Source organism: Macaca thibetana, chromosome 1 (assembly GCF_024542745.1).
Source record: "Macaca thibetana thibetana isolate TM-01 chromosome 1, ASM2454274v1, whole genome shotgun sequence".
Classification (NCBI taxonomy): Eukaryota; Metazoa; Chordata; class Mammalia; order Primates; family Cercopithecidae; genus Macaca; species Macaca thibetana.
In genome coordinates this window covers 185,183,255-185,201,207 of record NC_065578.1, presented here as the reverse complement: position 1 = coordinate 185,201,207, position 17,953 = coordinate 185,183,255, and the positions used below count along the sequence as shown (strand labels likewise).

At 41.5% G+C, this 17,953-nt stretch overlaps 1 protein-coding gene across 5 annotated transcripts in view; it reads left to right on the top strand.

Moving 5' to 3' along the window:
- The first annotated feature begins 6,583 nt into the window (after window positions 1–6,583).
- Window positions 6,584–17,953, top strand: part of RASAL2 (RAS protein activator like 2) — a 368,857-nt gene continuing 357,487 nt past the window's right edge. For 3 of the 5 annotated variants that reach the window (XM_050766810.1, XM_050766801.1, XM_050766793.1), the window contains exon 1: window positions 6,585–10,418. In XM_050766810.1, the coding sequence (XP_050622767.1) occupies window positions 10,217–10,418 (202 nt within the window). In that variant the 5' untranslated portion in view covers window positions 6,585–10,216. Of the gene's footprint in view, window positions 10,726–17,953 lie in introns of all 5 variants that reach the window. The other 2 variants (XM_050766785.1, XM_050766820.1) reach the window with 2 other exon arrangements.

Genomic DNA, 17,953 nt, shown 5'->3' with positions numbered 1-17,953 from the left:
GAGACTGATACAGAGTTGATGCAGTGGGCAGGGTGCAAGGGAACAGAGGTACTAGTGTATTTTATTTTTTTTAAATTTTATTCAATTTTATTTTATTTTGAGAAAAGGTCTTGCTCTGTCACCCAGGCCAGAATGTCTTGGTACAATCTTAGCTCACTGCAACCTCCACCTCCCAGGCTCAAGCGGTTCTCATGCCTCAGTCTCCCAAATAGCTGGGATTACAGGCATGTGCCACCGCGCCTGGCTAATTTTTGTATTTTTAGTAGAGATGGGGTTTCGCCATGTTGGCCAGGCTGGTCTTGAACTCCTGAACTCAAGTGATCCAACGGCCTCAGTCTCCCAAAGTCCTGGGATTACAGGCGTGAGCCACCACTCCTGGCCCAGGACTGGTGTATTTTAGATGATCAATCATTAGTCTCAGGCAGAGCATGGAACTAAGAGGGTCTAGGAAAGGCTGATCGACTGGAATAAAATGAAGGTATCTACACAGTAGAATTCTCATGAAATGGAAAAAACAACTCCTCTGTTGAGCCACAAACCTTGAGAGAGCCCTGTCTTCACTAGGCTCATTGCTTCAGCTCCAGACACAGAGAGATAGCCTGGATAAGAACAAGGTCCTTGTGGCCTTTCCAAAAACTTTGTGACAGGCTTCACCATGAGCCAAACTATAATATTTGAAGCCCATCTTTCCTTCATTCCCCTAATCCCCAGTCATTGATTGAATGGGCAATGTTTCTAGTCACCTGTGCTCTCTGTTGCCTTCATCCCCTTAATGAATGGTTCAGTACTTTCTCACATCTGCCTATCACTATGAAACCCCTCTTTCTCACCTCTTGTGGCTATCACTACAAACCCCTTAATTATCCTTGCACTGAGCCATCTGGAACGATTATCCCATTATAAATAAGATATTCTACATTCTGAATATTTTTTCTTGGAAATGTACTCTTCACTTGTCTTGAACTGAGGGACCCACTTCAAGGCTAGGATTTACCTTGCAACATCCTCTAGTTGAGGCTGTTCATTCTCCCACACGCTTTGTTCTGTTGTGCTGTAGAGGGAGTTGGGATGCAGGGGTTAGCATTTGGCTGACGGTCCATTGCTACTTCCAGACCACCACTCTTTAAATCTCATGTAAATGCTCATTCTTTTCTTAAGGGTTCCCTCTACCCTTTCTTCTTTTTTGTCACTAACCACCCTCCTGGTTGGTTCCCTTCATTCTCCAAAAATTTGGCGACTTAACTCCCTAATAGTTTTTATCTTTATCTTACCTCCTAGTACCATCCTAGGAGTTGGTGTTAACAACTGTTCCACTAACTTAGCTTTCTAGTTTTCGTATCTTCTTAACCCTTCTGACCTTCTCCTCCAATCTACTCTAGTCATCCACCTCTCAGGACCACATTTTGTATCTTGTCATCACTCAGACATTACACCTTAGCAATCTCAGATTCTGATATCCCACCTTCTGACTACTTGCTTCTAACCTTCCAGCTCCTCCCTGGTTATCCTGCTAATAATTTCCTGTTATAAACTAATGGAAAAATGACCAAAAAAACAAAATCTTCCAGGTTTCTTATTTCTCAATACTAATGATTAATCATGATCAACACTGGGAAGAGATTCTTCATCCATATTTAGATGACAGCTTACAAAAGATATATTTTGGGTATTTTTGTCTTTATTCACAAGTCTTAAATAGGCTCTAGCTATTATAACCAATGTCTTGACATCTTTAAGATATGAGAGAAAAATGAAAATGGTTGTGTAGCCTCCACATATTGACCAATTAATATTTCTCTCAGAGTAATAGGAGGACAGTGGAATAATTTTTTTAAATCTCTTCTTTAGAATCATTTGGTTCTGATTTTTAATCACATTTTTGAGGACTCATTAGAATAACAAAGCTAAGGAAGTGATCATTTTCTTTGGCTAAGGTTACCTAACTTGGTGTCTCTATAGTTAATAGAAAAACACAGACATTAATTTGCTAAAGATTACACTCTTCATAGACAGTGTTTATTAATAGATGGTTGGCTTGGGATATTCCAAGAAGAGCTGGATTACTCAACAGATATGGCGTTTAGGGCACTGGAAAAGTAGGAATACACTAAGATACATACAAAACTTTTAAGAGTTTGGTATCTGCCATTTCTGAAGTAAATTCTGTAGTGGTTATCACTGAAAAAATAAAACAGAACTTTGTTGCTCTTCCTAACACTTTGCAAAAGAAATTTTTAGGTGGGTTGAGGCACCTTATTATTTTCAGTGCTTAGGACCTCTAAGGTTTTAATTAGGCCCTGATGTCAGGGGCCATTGTGATTCCATCTGAGTATTTTTACTTTTTTTGCATGCCTGTAATTGAATGCTGAAGTGAGGTCATGATTTTGGAGGAGTTTTTCCCAGAAGTGACTGGTAGATATCTGTTTGTCTCTGGACTGTTCCACTGCTTTTCCAAACAATATTGTCATTGGTTAGTACAAACAGTGGCCTTCTCTTAGAGGACATGGGCCAGATATAAAAGGGTACTCACAAAACCCAAGAAGATTCCTAAGCCTTCCTTCGGTCCTGATGACTCCCTAAGATCATGGAGTTTCTAATTGCTATGAGGAGAATCAGTGCTCCTTAAATTCTCCTCATTGACCTCAGTTTCCCCATTTAGAATACTCACTTCCTTTCTACCTGACCTGCTTCCAAATTTGACTTATGCCACAGCTTTGGTTTCTATCCAATTTCTTTCTACCCAGAATGCTGTGGAATGAATGGCAGCCACCCAACCACTTGAGGCTTGTTGTCCTATACGCCTCAATAAAGAGACTGAGAAAGTAGAAAAATATTTCCTTTTCAAGACAGACCCCTTCTAGGGAGTAGGAAATATAGTCTCTATGATTGCATTAGATTCTGCTTAAGACTCAGGATGCAGGATGCTATCGTGATGAGGGACAGACAAGGTTGAAAAGGGGAACATACTGAGCAATGAGGAACAGCTGAGAGCTACAAAGATAGGGCTGTGCTCGTGTATAAATAGCAATGTTGCTGCTACCCTGATGAATCAGACCAGATGTTTCTCTGATGTCTCTGTTTGGTCCTTTGGTTTAAAAAAAAATAAGTATAATTTTGCTAAAGTTATATGTGGGGCCAGGAATATGGCACAAATGCTTTAAGCTTAAATAATATATAAAAGAATAAAATTACTTTACTGAGAAAACCTTTATTAACAAGAAAAATATCCATTTAAAGGACAGAAAAGGATGGAAAGGAATGAATCTTTTGATGGGGCTAATGAATTGAGATTCAGGAGATCCGAATTCTAATCCTTCCTCTGTCATTAGTTTTGTGAGCACAATCATGTCATTTTCCTGGGCCTAGGAATGTTTCTTTTTAAAATGGAGAGGGGCAGGAGAGAAAATGAGAGTTGCATGATTAGACTTATTAAACGGGTACTTTAGTATCTTTTGCAGCCCCAAACATCTATGAAAAAACCCTTAGTATAATTTCTTGTTTCTTGGCTTCTGGTTTCATTGAGGGGTTAATTTATGAAAGACATTGTGGGGCAGAAACAAGGTTTCTGTCCTCAAGGTGCCTATAACCTAATAGCAGATAGTAAGAGTTATACAGGCCGGGCGCGGTGGCTCACTCCTGTAATCCCAGCACTTTGGGAGGCCGAGGAGGGCAGATCACGAGGTCAGGAGATCGAGATCATCCTGGCTAACACAGTGAAACCCTGTCTCTACTAAAAATACAAAAAAATAAAAAAATAAAAAAAATTAGCTGGGCATGGTGGCGGGCACCTGTAGTCCCAGCTACTCAGGAGGCTGAGGCAGGAGAATGGCGTGAACCCGGGAGGCAGAGCTTGTAGTGAGCCGAGATCGTGCCACTGCACTTCAGCCTGGGCAAGACAGCGAGACTTCATCTCAAAAAAAAAAAAAAAAGAGTGATACAAAGGACTATTCCATAATATATACTGTGATTGGTTCCAGAAGACAGAAACAAATGCTACAGGAACTCAGAGGAGGCTAATTGCCAGCTTGGAGAATAGGGAATGACTTGATGGAGGAGGACAGTGGTATTTGATGGGGACCCTAGAAACTCCCATTCCAGGTGGAAGAAACACTCAAGCAGAGGCAAGGGGCAAGGAAAGTGTTGGATGTATTTGTAGAACAGAGAGCCTATTGGGTTCGCTGAGCACATGCAATGAGCGAGGCAGCAACAGTGGTTTGGGACTACATTTGGAAGGCCCTTTTAAGCTCTGTAAAGCATATATTTTACTTAGTAGGCAATAAGGAGCTGTTTTTTTTTGAGCTTGGATGTGATTTGGTCTGAACTGTGCTGTAGAATAATTCACCTACAACAGAAAGTAGAAAGTATTGGAGATGGAAAGGTGGCAGGGGAAGGAGGACAGCTAACAAGCTAATGCGATAATCCTGGTGAAAGCTAACTAGGTCAATACGAATGCAAAGCACAGGTTGGATTTATGCAAGCTAGGATGGAGGAGAGGACTCAAAGGTAACTCCATGTATAAGCAAGTTTGAGGCAGAACCCACTAGTTTTACTAGCATAAAAAACCAATTCAAGAAGGCAAGGGTGTTTGGGCAAGGGATAAGGAGATCATGAAGATGTCACTTTCCACGCATCGAGTTGGAAGTCCAGGAAGCATATCTTGGTTGAGGTGTTCAACATTTACAAACTCCTGATAGGACCCTAGTACTGTGGATAAAGCTGAAGATGAGTTTCTCAAAGTCAACACTATCCAAGTGACAGCTGAAATCACATAAGTGGGTAGATCTCCAGGGAATTAGGGAGTGAGGTGAGAGGAAGACAGATGGCAGAATCTTGGGAAATGTCTGAATTCTTCCTTATGATAGACTGGGCGTAGTCAGTGTTATAGAATATAATCAGGAGAGTGTTGCATCACTGTGTCTAAAGGGAGAGGGGATATTGAAAGGGAGGAGCTGGCTAATCACAGTTTAAAAATTGCATTACTGTTTTGGGGATTAGCTGCTTAGAGGTGGTGCCTACATAGTCTAGAAGGGAATGGCTCTAAGAAAATAGCTGGCCGGGCTCGGTGGCTCACTCCTGTAATCCCAGCATTTTGGGAAGTCAAGGCAGGTGGATCACTTGAGCCCAGGAGTTCGAGACCAGCCTGGGCAACATGGGGCAACCCCATCTCTACAAAAAATGCAAAATTAGCCAGGCATGGTGGCACACACCTGTAGTCCCAGCTACTTGGGAGGTTGAGGTCGGAGAATTACTTGAGCCTGGGAGGTGGAAGTTGCAGTGAGCCAAGATCACGCTACTGCACTCCAGCCTGGGCGACAGAGCAAGACCCTGCCTAATTAAGGAAAGAAAATACTTAACAGCATTAGTGAAGAGGGAACCTTGTGTGTGTGTGTGTGTGTGTGTGTGTCTGTGTATGTGTGTGTCTGTGTGTGTGTGTGTGCGCGCGCGCGCGCGCGCACTAACAAGTGAATGAAGAAGAAAACCGGACCCACACCCGGTCCTGTTTTATGACAGCCAAGATTCCAAACCCTCATCTCCCCTTATATTGACTATTGGTAGTGTATATTTCTCTTTATTACTGGCAATGTGTATTCAGAACCAAAGGCCTCGTTCTGTCTTTTAGAAACCTCAGATTTGTGCCAGCATTTGTTTTTTAGACAGAGGAAACCTATTACTTCTTCCCCTCAATAGTTACCCAATTTTGAGTTCCCACTTATCCGGGGACTTAGGTTTGATTCTTGATGTTATGAATTCCAATGATAGTAAATATGTAGATCACCTCTGGGAGCTTAGTGTTCAAAGCTATAGAACCTGGAGGAAAAAGGAGGGGAGAAGGCAGGCAGGGGAGTGAGACTTTAGCTTTCTTGTTCACACATAAAGGGCTGTTTGTAAACTACAGTGTTTCTTCAATATTTTTCTTAAATGATAATTTGCAAAAACCATGAAATATTATTTGTGGTTCCACAAACGTCAGAACACCAAAGAAAACTCCTCTTCAGGAATCCAGATCCATTAATGAAATTAAAAATTAGGAGAGTTGAGTTTTAATCTCAATCTCCTAAGTAGCCACGTTTAGGTAGGTTGCTTAATAAAATTCTATGCTTAATTTTTTTTTTTTAATTTTCTAAATGGTGATTTTAAAATACTGGTTCTACTTATCTCACATAATTATTGTTCAGGTTGTGAAAGGATTTTCTTTCTTTTCTTTTTCTTTTTTTTTGAGAGAGGGTCTCATGCTGTTGCCCCGGCTGGAGTATAGTGGTGCCATTATGGTTCACGGGAGTCTCAAACTCCTGGCCTCAAGTGATTCTCCTGCCTCAGCTTCCTGAGTAGCTGGGACTACAGGTGTTTTCCACCAGGCCCAGCTAATTTTTTTTCTATTTTTTTGTAGAGATGAGGGTCTCACTATGTTGTCCAGGCTGGTCACAAACTCTTGGGGCTCAAGTGGTCCTCCTGCCTCAGCCTCCAAAAGCACTAGGATTATAGGTGTCAGCCACTGTGCCTGGCCTGTGAAAGTATTCTATTTTTAAGTTATGAACATTAGACAAATTTCAGACATACTACTACTTAGGCAATTAGATAATAACCTGCTGCTAGTCTAGGGTCAGGATAGAGAGGTGAAGCAGGGACCAGTATCTGGAGGGTTTGGATTTAAAAAGTAAGATTATTCATGATGGATTAAAGACTTAAATGTAAAACCCCAAACCATAAAAACCCTAGAAGAAAATCTAGGCAATACCATTCAGGACATAGGCATAGGCAAAGACTTCATGACTAAAACACCAAAATCAATTGCAACAAAAGCCAAAATTGACAAATGGGATCTAATTAAACCAAAGAGCTTCTGCATAGCAAAAGAAACTATCATCAGAGCGAACAGGCAACCTACAGAATGGGAGAAAGTTTTTGCAATCTACCCATCTGACAAAGGGCCAATATCCAGAATCTACAAGGAACTTACATTTACAAGAAAAAAAAAAAACATCAAAAAGTGGGCAAAGGATATGAACAGACACTTCTCAAAAGAAGACATTTATGCAGCCAATAAACATGAAAAAAAGCTCATCATCATTGGTCATTAGAGAAATGCAAATCAAAACCACAATGAGATACCATCTCACGCCAGTGAGAATGGTGATTATTAAAAAGTCAGGAAACAACAGATTCTGCCAAGGCTATGGAGAAATAGGAACGCTTTTACACTGTTGGTGGGAGTGTAAATTAGTTCAACCATTGTGGAAGACAGTGTGGCAATTCCTCAAGGATCTAGAACCAGAGATACCATTTGACTCAGCAATCCCATTACTGGGTATATACCCAAAGGATTATAAATCATTCTACTATAAAGACACATGCAAACATCTGTTTATTGCAGCGCTATTTACAATAGCAAAGACTTGGAACCAACCCAAATGCCCACTGATGATAGACTGGATAAAGAAAATGTGGCACATATACACCATGGAATACTATGCAGCCATAAAAAGGAATGAGTTCATGTCCTTTGCGGGGACGTGGATGAAGCTGGAAGCCATCATTCTCAGCAAAGTAACACGACAGAAAACCAAACTCTGCCTGTTCTCACTCATAAGTGGGAGTTGAACAATGAGAACACATGGACACAGGAAGGGTAATATCACATACTGGGTCCTGTCGGGGGATGGGGGAAAGTGGAGGAAGAGCATCAGGACAAATACCTAACGAATGCAGGGCTTAAAACCTAGATGATAGGTTGATGGGTGCAGCAAACCACCATGGCACATGTCTACCTATGTAACAAACCTGCATGTTCTGCACATGTATCCCAGAACTTACAGCTAAAAAAGCAGGATCACTGCGGGTTGGCAGAGGCCTTTTCTTGAGCTCAGGAATGGATGATGCCACGGAAAGAGCAAATGTGGAAATAAATCCTGGAAATGTTTCGCATACCACTTGTAATGCTGTTTTTAAGATAATTGCTTGGGTAAATAAATTCCTTATACATTGACTAGTAAAGAGATACTCAACTTTGTACATTTGATGCCATTTTCACTTGCTCTCTAACTTATGTTACCATGGCATTAATTTAGTATAAATACAAATGCTCTAGGTCTGCTCAGTGCTGAGCTCGGCAATCTCCTGACTTCAACATCTCTTATCCACTAAAGCACACACTATTGTTTACACATGGAAGACTGACTATGCAGCCAGTCTAGTAAGCAAGGAAGCAGGGTCCTAGATATTAAAAATGACCATTCCAGTAAACCATCAAGCCACAGATCAACAAGCTTAATCACAAAAGGTTCTTGAGGGAACAAAGTTGAAGTAATATCCATCAAGTCATTGTGGAACTATCTGTACTTGTGGTTGATTTGCCAGGTAAGCTGGTTTTTCCTCAGTTTCCTCACCTGTTAAACAAGAGGCAGAATGAGGTTATCTCTAAAACATTTCTTGCTTTGAAATACTATTACTCTAAATAAGAGTTCGAAGAAACTCACAAAATACATCCTTGTTAACTCTCAGTAAGCCCAAACAATATGCCAGGACATCACAAAACCAGAAAATTAACAGGACCCCTTGTAGATCAGTCTCTTTGTGCAAAGTAGGGAGGGGGGGACTAAAGAACCTCCCAAAAAGTATTAAAAATAGCGTTACGAAAAATCTCGTTCCACATTAGGTAGCCACATACAAGAAACACTGTTGGAGATCTACTATGTGCAAGGCACGGTTTAAGTTATTATTGTTCAAGTTTGAAATTATTGTTAACTTGTCAGAAATTTCTTAAACCTAAACTGGTGAATCTCGCCTTGGGTGGACATAAAAGTAAAGCCACGGCCAAGGACAGGGACAGTCTACAAATAAACCAAAAATAAAATACAAGTGACATCATTAAAGGAAAAAAGCCAACACACTGCACAAAGATCAAAGACAAAACGGAGAAACATGTTTGGTTAATACTGGGCTTTTGAGCATTTCATGTGCCTGCGAGGCCCGTCCATCCATCCACACCACACTTCTTCACCATGCTGTTGTAAACCAATGACAAGTCCAGCTTCAGCGCGGACAGGGCGCAGGGTGCAGACCCTGTGCATATCCCAGAATCCCGGACCCACTGCCACTCCACTCTGGGAAGGAAGGCGGCGGTCCCCCTTGGGTGACTGTAAGATAAAGCAGCTTCTTCCATCTCTTCGTCCAATAAGAAAGAAACGTTGGCCCATAAAGAAAGAAAGAAACAAATAGGAAAGGTGTGAGAAGGAAGGGAAGCTCCTTTCTTTTCTGTTTAAATTTCCCGCATCCCTTTACCTCCCCGCCTTCTCAAACGGTCTTTACTTTGCAGAGACCCGGACCGCTCAATACCCTGCTCTCCCCGGGAGGGTATTTGGAAAGTAGGCGGGACAGGCCGGATGAATAATTCGGTGTCCGACTTTTCCTGCCTTTGGCGCAGTCCCTCCCCCGCTTCGTTACTCGAGTGCACACGCGGCCGGGCTCTCGGCGCTCGATTGCTTCAGCCTATCACCCTGGGATGCCGCCTGCCGCCGCCACTGCCACCGCCACCGCCGCGGCTGCCGGGCTTGTGGGATCCGCCGCGGAGCCGGAGCCAGAGCTGCGGCCGGAGCTGTGGCCTGAGAGTTAGGGGGCGGGCCGGCTCATTCCAGAAGTGGGGGCTGAGGACAGGCGGGCTAGAACCCGGAGCCATCGCCCCCCATCCCTCCTCAGGCTGAGGGAACTGGCACTCGGAGCTTCTGAGGCGGCGGCGGCGGCGGGAGCCGGTCAGAGGGGGCGGCCCCTGGCGGCGACGCCCCCAAGCCCAGCCCTGCCCGGCCCCGCTCCATCCCCAGCCAGAGCTTGGTCTGACCGCGAGAGACGCCAGCGGGGCTGAAGAAGGCGGCTCCGAGGAGGTGGGAGGGCGAGCCTCCCCTCCCGGGTTCTTCTGCGTCCTCTCCCGGGAGAGACCCACACACACCTGAGCCCGGACCCACCCTTGGTCGGGGCCACGCTGGATCCTCCTCCCGGCCTGGGTCCCGCCCGCCGGCTGCAGGTGGGCTGCAGCGCCCGAGCCTTGGGCAGTGGGCAACCGGGAAGGAGGTGAGAGGTGTCTGCTTCGGCTGCCGCTCGGGTCCCTGCCCTCGCGGCGCGCTCTCCTCCTCCTCCCCTTCCCGCAGGCAGGACGCGGAGCCGCGCGCCCGCCCGCCCCGAAGCCGCCGCCTCGTCCCCCCACCCCCCCCCGCCCCGGGGCACCATGGAGCTCTCTCCGTCGTCCGGAGGAGCCGCGGAGGCGCTGTCCTGGCCGGAGATGTTCCCGGCGTTGGAGTCCGACTCGCCGCTGCCCCCGGAGGAACTGGACGCGGTTGTCCCAGTCAGTGGAGCCGTGGCCGGTGGCATGTTGGATCGGATCCTTCTGGAGTCCGTGTGCCAACAACAGAGCTGGGTCCGGGTGTACGGTAAGGATCACAGGCCGTCTTACAGGCTGGTGTTTCCTATTTTTGCTTGGGCTGAAATTCATTCCCTAAGTCTCAGGCTCATTCCCAGTCATCATCCGTGCTAGGTCAGTTTTCCACATCCCTTTTGTTCTGGGGGTGCATTTCTGACAAGTTTCTTCAGACTCACTTGGGCAGGGATGTGACTCAGTATGGTCTTTGGACCTTTTCAGACACCTGCAGTAAGTTTAATGCGGGAGTTGGGCTATCCAAGACGTAATGCTTAGGCGATTACTCCAGCGGAACTGCCAGGCAATCAGTCTTCAAGAAGGTATGATGGAAAACTCCTTGAAACCAAGTGAATGGGTTTTCGTCTCTTTTTCTTGTTGAATGAGGCAAGACTGGAAGCCAAGATATTATGAAAAAGCAGAGAATAAGCTAATGAATGAAAAAAAATCCAAACTATGTATTTGATGGGAGCAGACTAATCTATAACCTCTGCCTGAACCTCACTCTCTAAAAGCAACCACTTATTCCAACGGGTGTGGATTGTTTCAGATTACACTATTGTTTCTGAATCTCGTTGTAAAGTGACTGGGTTGCCACTCAGCAGGTTAAAAGTGATGAACACACTAAAACTTTCCCTTTCTGCATTCCTGGTAACCACCTCTTTAATTAAAACTGAATGATGAGATTCTATTAGTGTGAGCCTTGTGGCAGCACTAAAACCATGCTGGTTTTGAAAACTCATAGCTTAAGGATTTATAGCCTGGCATTCAGGACTGAGCTGTGGCTTTCCAAAATATTGAAACGGCAAGATGTTTATCGCCTAGCTCACGTGACTACAAAAGACATTAGTAATGTGGCTGAGTATAAGATGGCAAATTTGAAGCACCTGGGATCAAACACAATGTTAAGATGTTATCGTGCAGTCGTGTGCATCTAAGCCTTTAGTGATCAAGTACCTTATGTTTTTTTCTTTCATCTTTCTGAACAGAGTATATGCTTACTGTTCAAGAGTGACCAAGACTTAGAAGGTTTCTTTCTGCATAGTTCAGTTGATTTCAAGACTTCATGTCCATCACTGTTAGAAAGATCATAGAACTAGGAGTCCAGAGATCCAAGTTCTTGCCTCAGTTCTACCACTAAATGGCTGTGTGATTTGCGGCAGATCGAGTCACATTTTTGGCTTGTGATTCCTCATCTGTAAAGTGAGCGGATTGGATTAAATCATCACTAGTGGCCCTTTTAATCATAAAAATCGAGCAATTCTTCTTATAACTAGGTCTTAAGGATTTATTTCTGTACCACTCTGTATTTTGCTGGTTGTTTCTTGATGTTACTCTACTTACCGGAAGACTTGAAGCAAAGGAGTGGAAGACGATGCAAGGTCGCCCAGTTTGTTCTCAGCAAATTATATTACAAACTTTGGTGCCCTATTTTCGGTCTGCCTGCTAATCCCACTTAGCTGGTCATTTATAACAAAGGTTGATGAGAATCTGAAAGTGCATATGAATTAGAGTATATTGTAGTTACAACGTTTTCTCATTCTATCATCTTCCTCTCCTTACGCACTTGTTTGGCATACTGTTTTTTTGTGTGATGTTAGAAATAGGGCCATGCTACTCTAAGAATACGTTTATATGATAATTCAGTATTTCAGTATCCAAAACTATCTGGGTTCTCTGGACCTGGTGTTAACTATCGTTCTTCGTTTGTAAGGACATAAACGTCTATAAACGTATGTTGTTTTGTAGTTCATTCCTAGGGGTTGATTTGTGAAATATATATTGTATATTGTGTGTGTGTGTGAGAGAGAGAGAGACAGAGAGCAAGTTTACATTATGTTTTTTTCTTTCGTCCTTGTGAACAGGATATATGTTTGTTATTCAAGAGTGACCACGACTTAGAAGTTTTCTTTCTGCATAGTTCAGTTGATTTCAAGACATCATATCAGACATCACACACACACATACATACCATGCCTTGCATTTCTGTGACCTAATGCACACTTTCCACTGCATTGTAACTTTGTTTTCTCAATTAAACAGAAGTTGTTTTTATTTATTGTTTAGTGTTGCTACTTTCCTTCCTTTGAGGCAGTGCATCCTGGATACTATTTTGTTGTCTTTAGTTTGATGTAAATATTTCAGAACTATTGGATGACTCTTGGCTATGTCCTTAGCTAGTTTTAAGTTGCTTATTGTATGAACAGCGTGTATGTTTGAAAACTTTGAAGTAAAAACTTTGAAATAAAAATAATAGAATGTAGAAAAACAATTTGGAGAATACACTAGTTTTGTTTTTCTTGTTTCTTGTCTGTGTGTTCAAAACCTTCATTGTCTTGGATCATCTAGGTTCTCACAATTTAAAGAGACTTTGATGAGTGTAGTCTAACATGTTTTAGGGAAATCTACAAATTGGGAACCTAGTCTAGAGGACACAACTAGAAACTTAGAGTATATAATTGGGCATGGAGAACCTGGTTTCATTCTGGCTTTGCCACAGATTGGTTGTCTAACTCTGGGCAAGTAGTTTTAACTCATAATCTCTAGGTTTCAGCTTAAAAGTGGAATCTGGAGTAATTGGTGTCTGTGGTTCCTTTTAGTTTTAAAGTTGTCTGATTCTGTGGCTTGGCCCTTTATTTTACCTACAGGTTGGCCTATAATCTTTATCTTGGCTCTTGGGGCCAGGCATTAACCAAGCCCTTAACTTATGTATTTAAATCATGATTGTCAGGAGATTCTGGGGAGCAGTTTTATCAAAAGGTCAGTGAACTGAATTTTCAAAGAAGATATATTGAAGGCAGATGTTTGTTTATTTGGAATGTTTTCACAAGATAGGAAGTAAGTATGGGGATGTTGCTTAGGTCTAGCTCATCCAGTTTTGAGACCTAACCTACATAGCCATGTGGGTTCTAAAGATAGGGTAATAATTAGGAGCTTTATTAAGTGCAGTTTACATCTCCTGCAGTATACTTCTGTTTCAAATCATGATGGGAACAAACAACAACAGAAGTAACCCCCCAAAGAACATCTTAACAGGAACCTTTAGAAACAATATTTTATTAGTTTGCCTCACAAAGTTTGAAGACTAGGGACTATTTTGAGTTTGTTGTTGATAGGTTTGGCTCCTTGGTTGATAATACATATATATTGTGTACATATGTATATATTGTCATAATACATATACTCAGGGTTTTGTGTATTGCCATGATTTGGAAAACTTTTCTGGAATATGTTCAGAGCTTTATAATAGGTGGATCTATATTTAGAACACAAACTAATGCACATTTTTGAGACGTGGCTGAGAGAAAAATATTTATGCTGTCTGTCCTAATCTTCATTTTCTTTTAGTTGTAAAATGTTTCATTTGTTGTATTCCAGTATTATAAATTGTGCCCATGCCTTGTCAAGACTATACAATTTTTGACATCAGGGAGCCTTGTTTATCTTTGTATTCCTATCTTGCCACCCCCTTCATTGTCAACTTGTCTGCCAGATTGGTACCTTGCTCATAGTAAGTCAATGTCTGTTGAATGTTGATCCATTTGTCCTTTGACCATCCAGATCTCAACCTGACAGATTGTATGGGTGGTAGAGTAGCTTAAACAAAGGCATGCCACAAACAGCTAAATATGGATACAGAATCCAAGAGCATCAAATGCAGAACATTTTTCAGATATTTATAGCCTCAAAGCAAAGTCAATTGGCTGAAAAAGCTCAGCAGCATAGCGAAAGGAAACGGGAGTGGCGAAGCCAGCCTCACTGTCTGTGCTTTCTGGTAAACAATGAGAACATTAAAATTAAATACTTTACCATGAATGGGTGGGGAGTGTAGGACACTCTGGGAGAAATTTAAGATCCCAATCTCTAGGACTCCTTGCGGTGGAGCTCTGCACTCATCAGTGTGACAGATCTGCAAGTATGTGTTCAGATATGCTCTTGGAGAGTTAGAAGGGAAATATAATCAGCACAAGAAAGGGATCAACAAGAAATCTTGTACTTTACATTTTAATATTATCAGAAGGAATTAGGTAAAATATTCTGTTAAGAAAATGAATAGCATCAACATTATTAGCATTAAGCGTGTATGCAGCTCATTGTTTATTGATAACAACGTAGGGACCTGCTGGAAAATTTCAAAGGGCTAGTACTATTTAAGCAAACAGAAGAAAAAGGGAATTAGTCATACATCATTAAGTACCTTTTAATTCCAGAAATGTGGTAGCGGGAATTTGGTAAGAATTAATAAAAGTTCATGAAGTGAATATGAGCTGATGAGACAGAAGTCTTATCTGGTTGTATTATGTGATACTGCTTATGCCTCACCAATTACGACACAGGATGAGATTTTTAAAAGTTACATTTCTGGAGGGTATGTCTCTAAATTTATTTAAAATGTTGCAACTAGTATTGCTAGAAGAAAATCAGTGAATGTGTATAAAATACATCCCCAAACATGTTCATGTTACTTAAATGTTTTAATTTCTTCAGGTACTATTGATTGAATCTTTATACCTGAGTAGTCATATTTTAGAAATGTTTGGAATCTTAAGCTTGAATTCAATACTTAGGATGTGGCATGGGCTTGTTGATGTTATTAGTTTCCAGTGATTTCCAAATACCTTAAAACACATTAAGAGTAGACAGTTTTTCATTGAAATCAGAAAGAACTTCTAAGAATGCCTAGGCATGTACTGTTTAAGTGACTTTAAATGGCTCCCTTTTTTCTTCTTTTGAGAGAAAATTTGTATGTCTTATATAAATTGTGTGCTCTATTAATGTAGATGATAGTTTCATTTATAACATCTTAGTATTGTTCTACCCTCTATCATGTTGGTTTATTGCTATTTGATTTTCAAACAGTGAAAATATTTTTGGGGAATAGAATTATACATCCACAATCTCTTTTCCACAACCATTTGGACTAGACAGTTAGTTAACATTTCTGCAGGTAAACAAATGAATAGGCCGGGCGTGGTGGCTCATGCCTGTAATCCCAGCACTTTGGGAGGCCAAGACAGGTGGATCGCTTGAGATTAGGAGTTCAAGACCAGCCTGGCCAACATGGTGAAACCCCATTTCCACTAAGGTACAAAGAAATTAGCCAGGCATGGTGGCATGCACCTGTAATCCCAGCTACTTAGGAGGCTGAGGCAGGAGAACAGCTTGAACCCAGGAGGCGGAGATTGCAGTGAGCTGTGATTGCGCCATTGTACTCCAGCCTGGGCGACAAAGTGAGACTGTCTCAAAAAAAAAAAAAAAAATTCATACCAAGTGGTATAAAGACTATAAATAGCCTTATGTCAGTGCAGGTCAGACTTTACTGCAAGAAAAGTTTCATAAAATCTTTTGCTTTTCAGAGCTTTTTTGATTTAGGAATTGCAGATATGGAATTGAGGATCTGTACACATCTTCGGACATAAATAATATAAAGTTCTAGAACACCCCTCTTTGAGAATAGTTTGTGTGGATATCCTTTATCTTTTTCAGGTAATAACATTTACTGAACACATTTTAAAAAATGGGCTGGGCACAGTGGCTCATGCCCATAATTCCAACACTTTAGGAGGCCAAGGTGGGCGGATCACCTGAGGTCAGGAGTTTGAGACCAGCCTGGCCAACATGGTGAAACTTTGTGTCTACTAAAAATACAAAAAACAAAAAAAAACAAAAATTAGCAGGGCATGGTGGCACGTGCCTGTAATCCCAGCTACTCAGGAGGCTGAGGCAGGAGAATGGCATGAACATGGGAGGTGGAGCTGGCAGTGAGCCGAGATTGTGTCCTGCACTCCAGCCTGGGCAACAGAGTGAGACTCAGTCTCAAAAAAAAAAAAAAAAAAAAAAAAAATTGGTATATACAGTTGTGTCCTACTATATTGAATGAAATTTCTGTGGTTTGCTAAGAAAAAGATGAGAGTCACATGACATAGTAGGCTTTACTAAGATTACTAAGGAAATGGTGGCAAGGTAGTGGTTTCTGATCCTTTGTTTCATTAGAAGGAAGGATGAGGTAAGTTGAAATAGAGGGTTTATGTAATTGTTCTTTGCAGTTGCTTTCTTCAGTAGCACAAAGAGATTTGATCACCTTTTAAGTAGGTGAACCACAAAAAAGCATTCAACTAATGACAGTTAATTCAGAAAAACTTCACCTGTTTGCTCCGTTGTCCCTCCCTATTGGAAAAACTTTTAACCAACTAGAGAGTTGTTTGGTCTTGTTAACCAGGAGGAGGAGTTTGAAGTGTGCTAAGGGCACTACTAAAATTGCTTCACCCTGTCTTGGCAGAGGGATGATTGCTGTCTGATGTTTGTAAAAATTCCTTTCTTCCCAAAGGCTGTCAAGTACTTCTAAGGCTAGTATGTAGAAAACCCTGCAAATTTTCTGTAGTTGATTTTGCAAATTTTGCAAATTTTGTGTAGTTGATTTTATAGTGAGAGGGCAGCCCATCAAGAAGTAATGTGGTACACAAATAGAAGGAAAAAGAGAAGTCTTGCGGCCCAGTGCAGTGGTGTTAGTGAGTATACAGTAAACAAAAGAAATAAAAATTGAACCCTTGAAGGCATAACAACATTTCCTTTGCTACTAGACTATGATACGGAAGTTATCGTTTTCCTAATCTCTACAGCTGGGTTCAGATATGAGACGTCTGAATTTTACCTTCCCTTACTGGGTGTTAGTAATATCAATTAATTGTCTTTGTTGGCTTTGCTCATAAGGGTTCAATTTAGATCCTGATTTTATTTTTACCCCTCCATAAATTATCTTCAACATTGCTCAAGTTCCGTTCACATTGTGTCACTTGTAGCAGACTTTCTAAAAGTACTCCTTACTTCCATCCCTGAGTCTAAGGGATTGGTAATACTTACAGATACTGATTGAGAGAGTGAAAAATTTAGTGAGAGGAAAATATTCAACATAGAAAAGAAAACAAAATTCAGACGAATAGTCTGAAAAGTTAAAATGAAACCTTGAAGTCAATAGGTTTTGATATTTTTCAAAGCAAACCTTTAGGTTTTCTCATTAAAGAAACTGGCTCAGGAAGTTTAGCTTATTCCCAAAATTGGAGACAGACTCTACAGTTTGTCAGGATTGGAACTCTTAACTTCAGATTCCTGAGCCTCCTGATTTAGCTTCTAGATCTTACTGCTTTCCCTTAGGGAGATGGCCTCTGAAAGCTGAAGGTCAGGAAAACTCGACAGTGAGAAATACCAGATTGTTCGTTTCACAGCCTTTTAAGGGAAATGCTGGAAATACCATTACCTAGGTAACAGAAAACAAAAATGGACAAAACATCCATAAAGTAGGAGGATGAGAATAATTTCATAATAATCCTTAAGAGATAGACCAGAGGACAGATGAGATTTTTTTTTCATATTTTTCCTAAGCTCATTATCCGTACTTTTTTTGGTGCTGTGATTGGAAGTGATGTCTGAAGGAAATTTGAATTTCATGTATGATGCTTAGAACCCTGAATAATGCCTAATAACTTTGTACCTTCCACTTGAATTTCTAACCTCTGATTCCTGTCATTAAAAATTAATACCCTTTTTCTGATT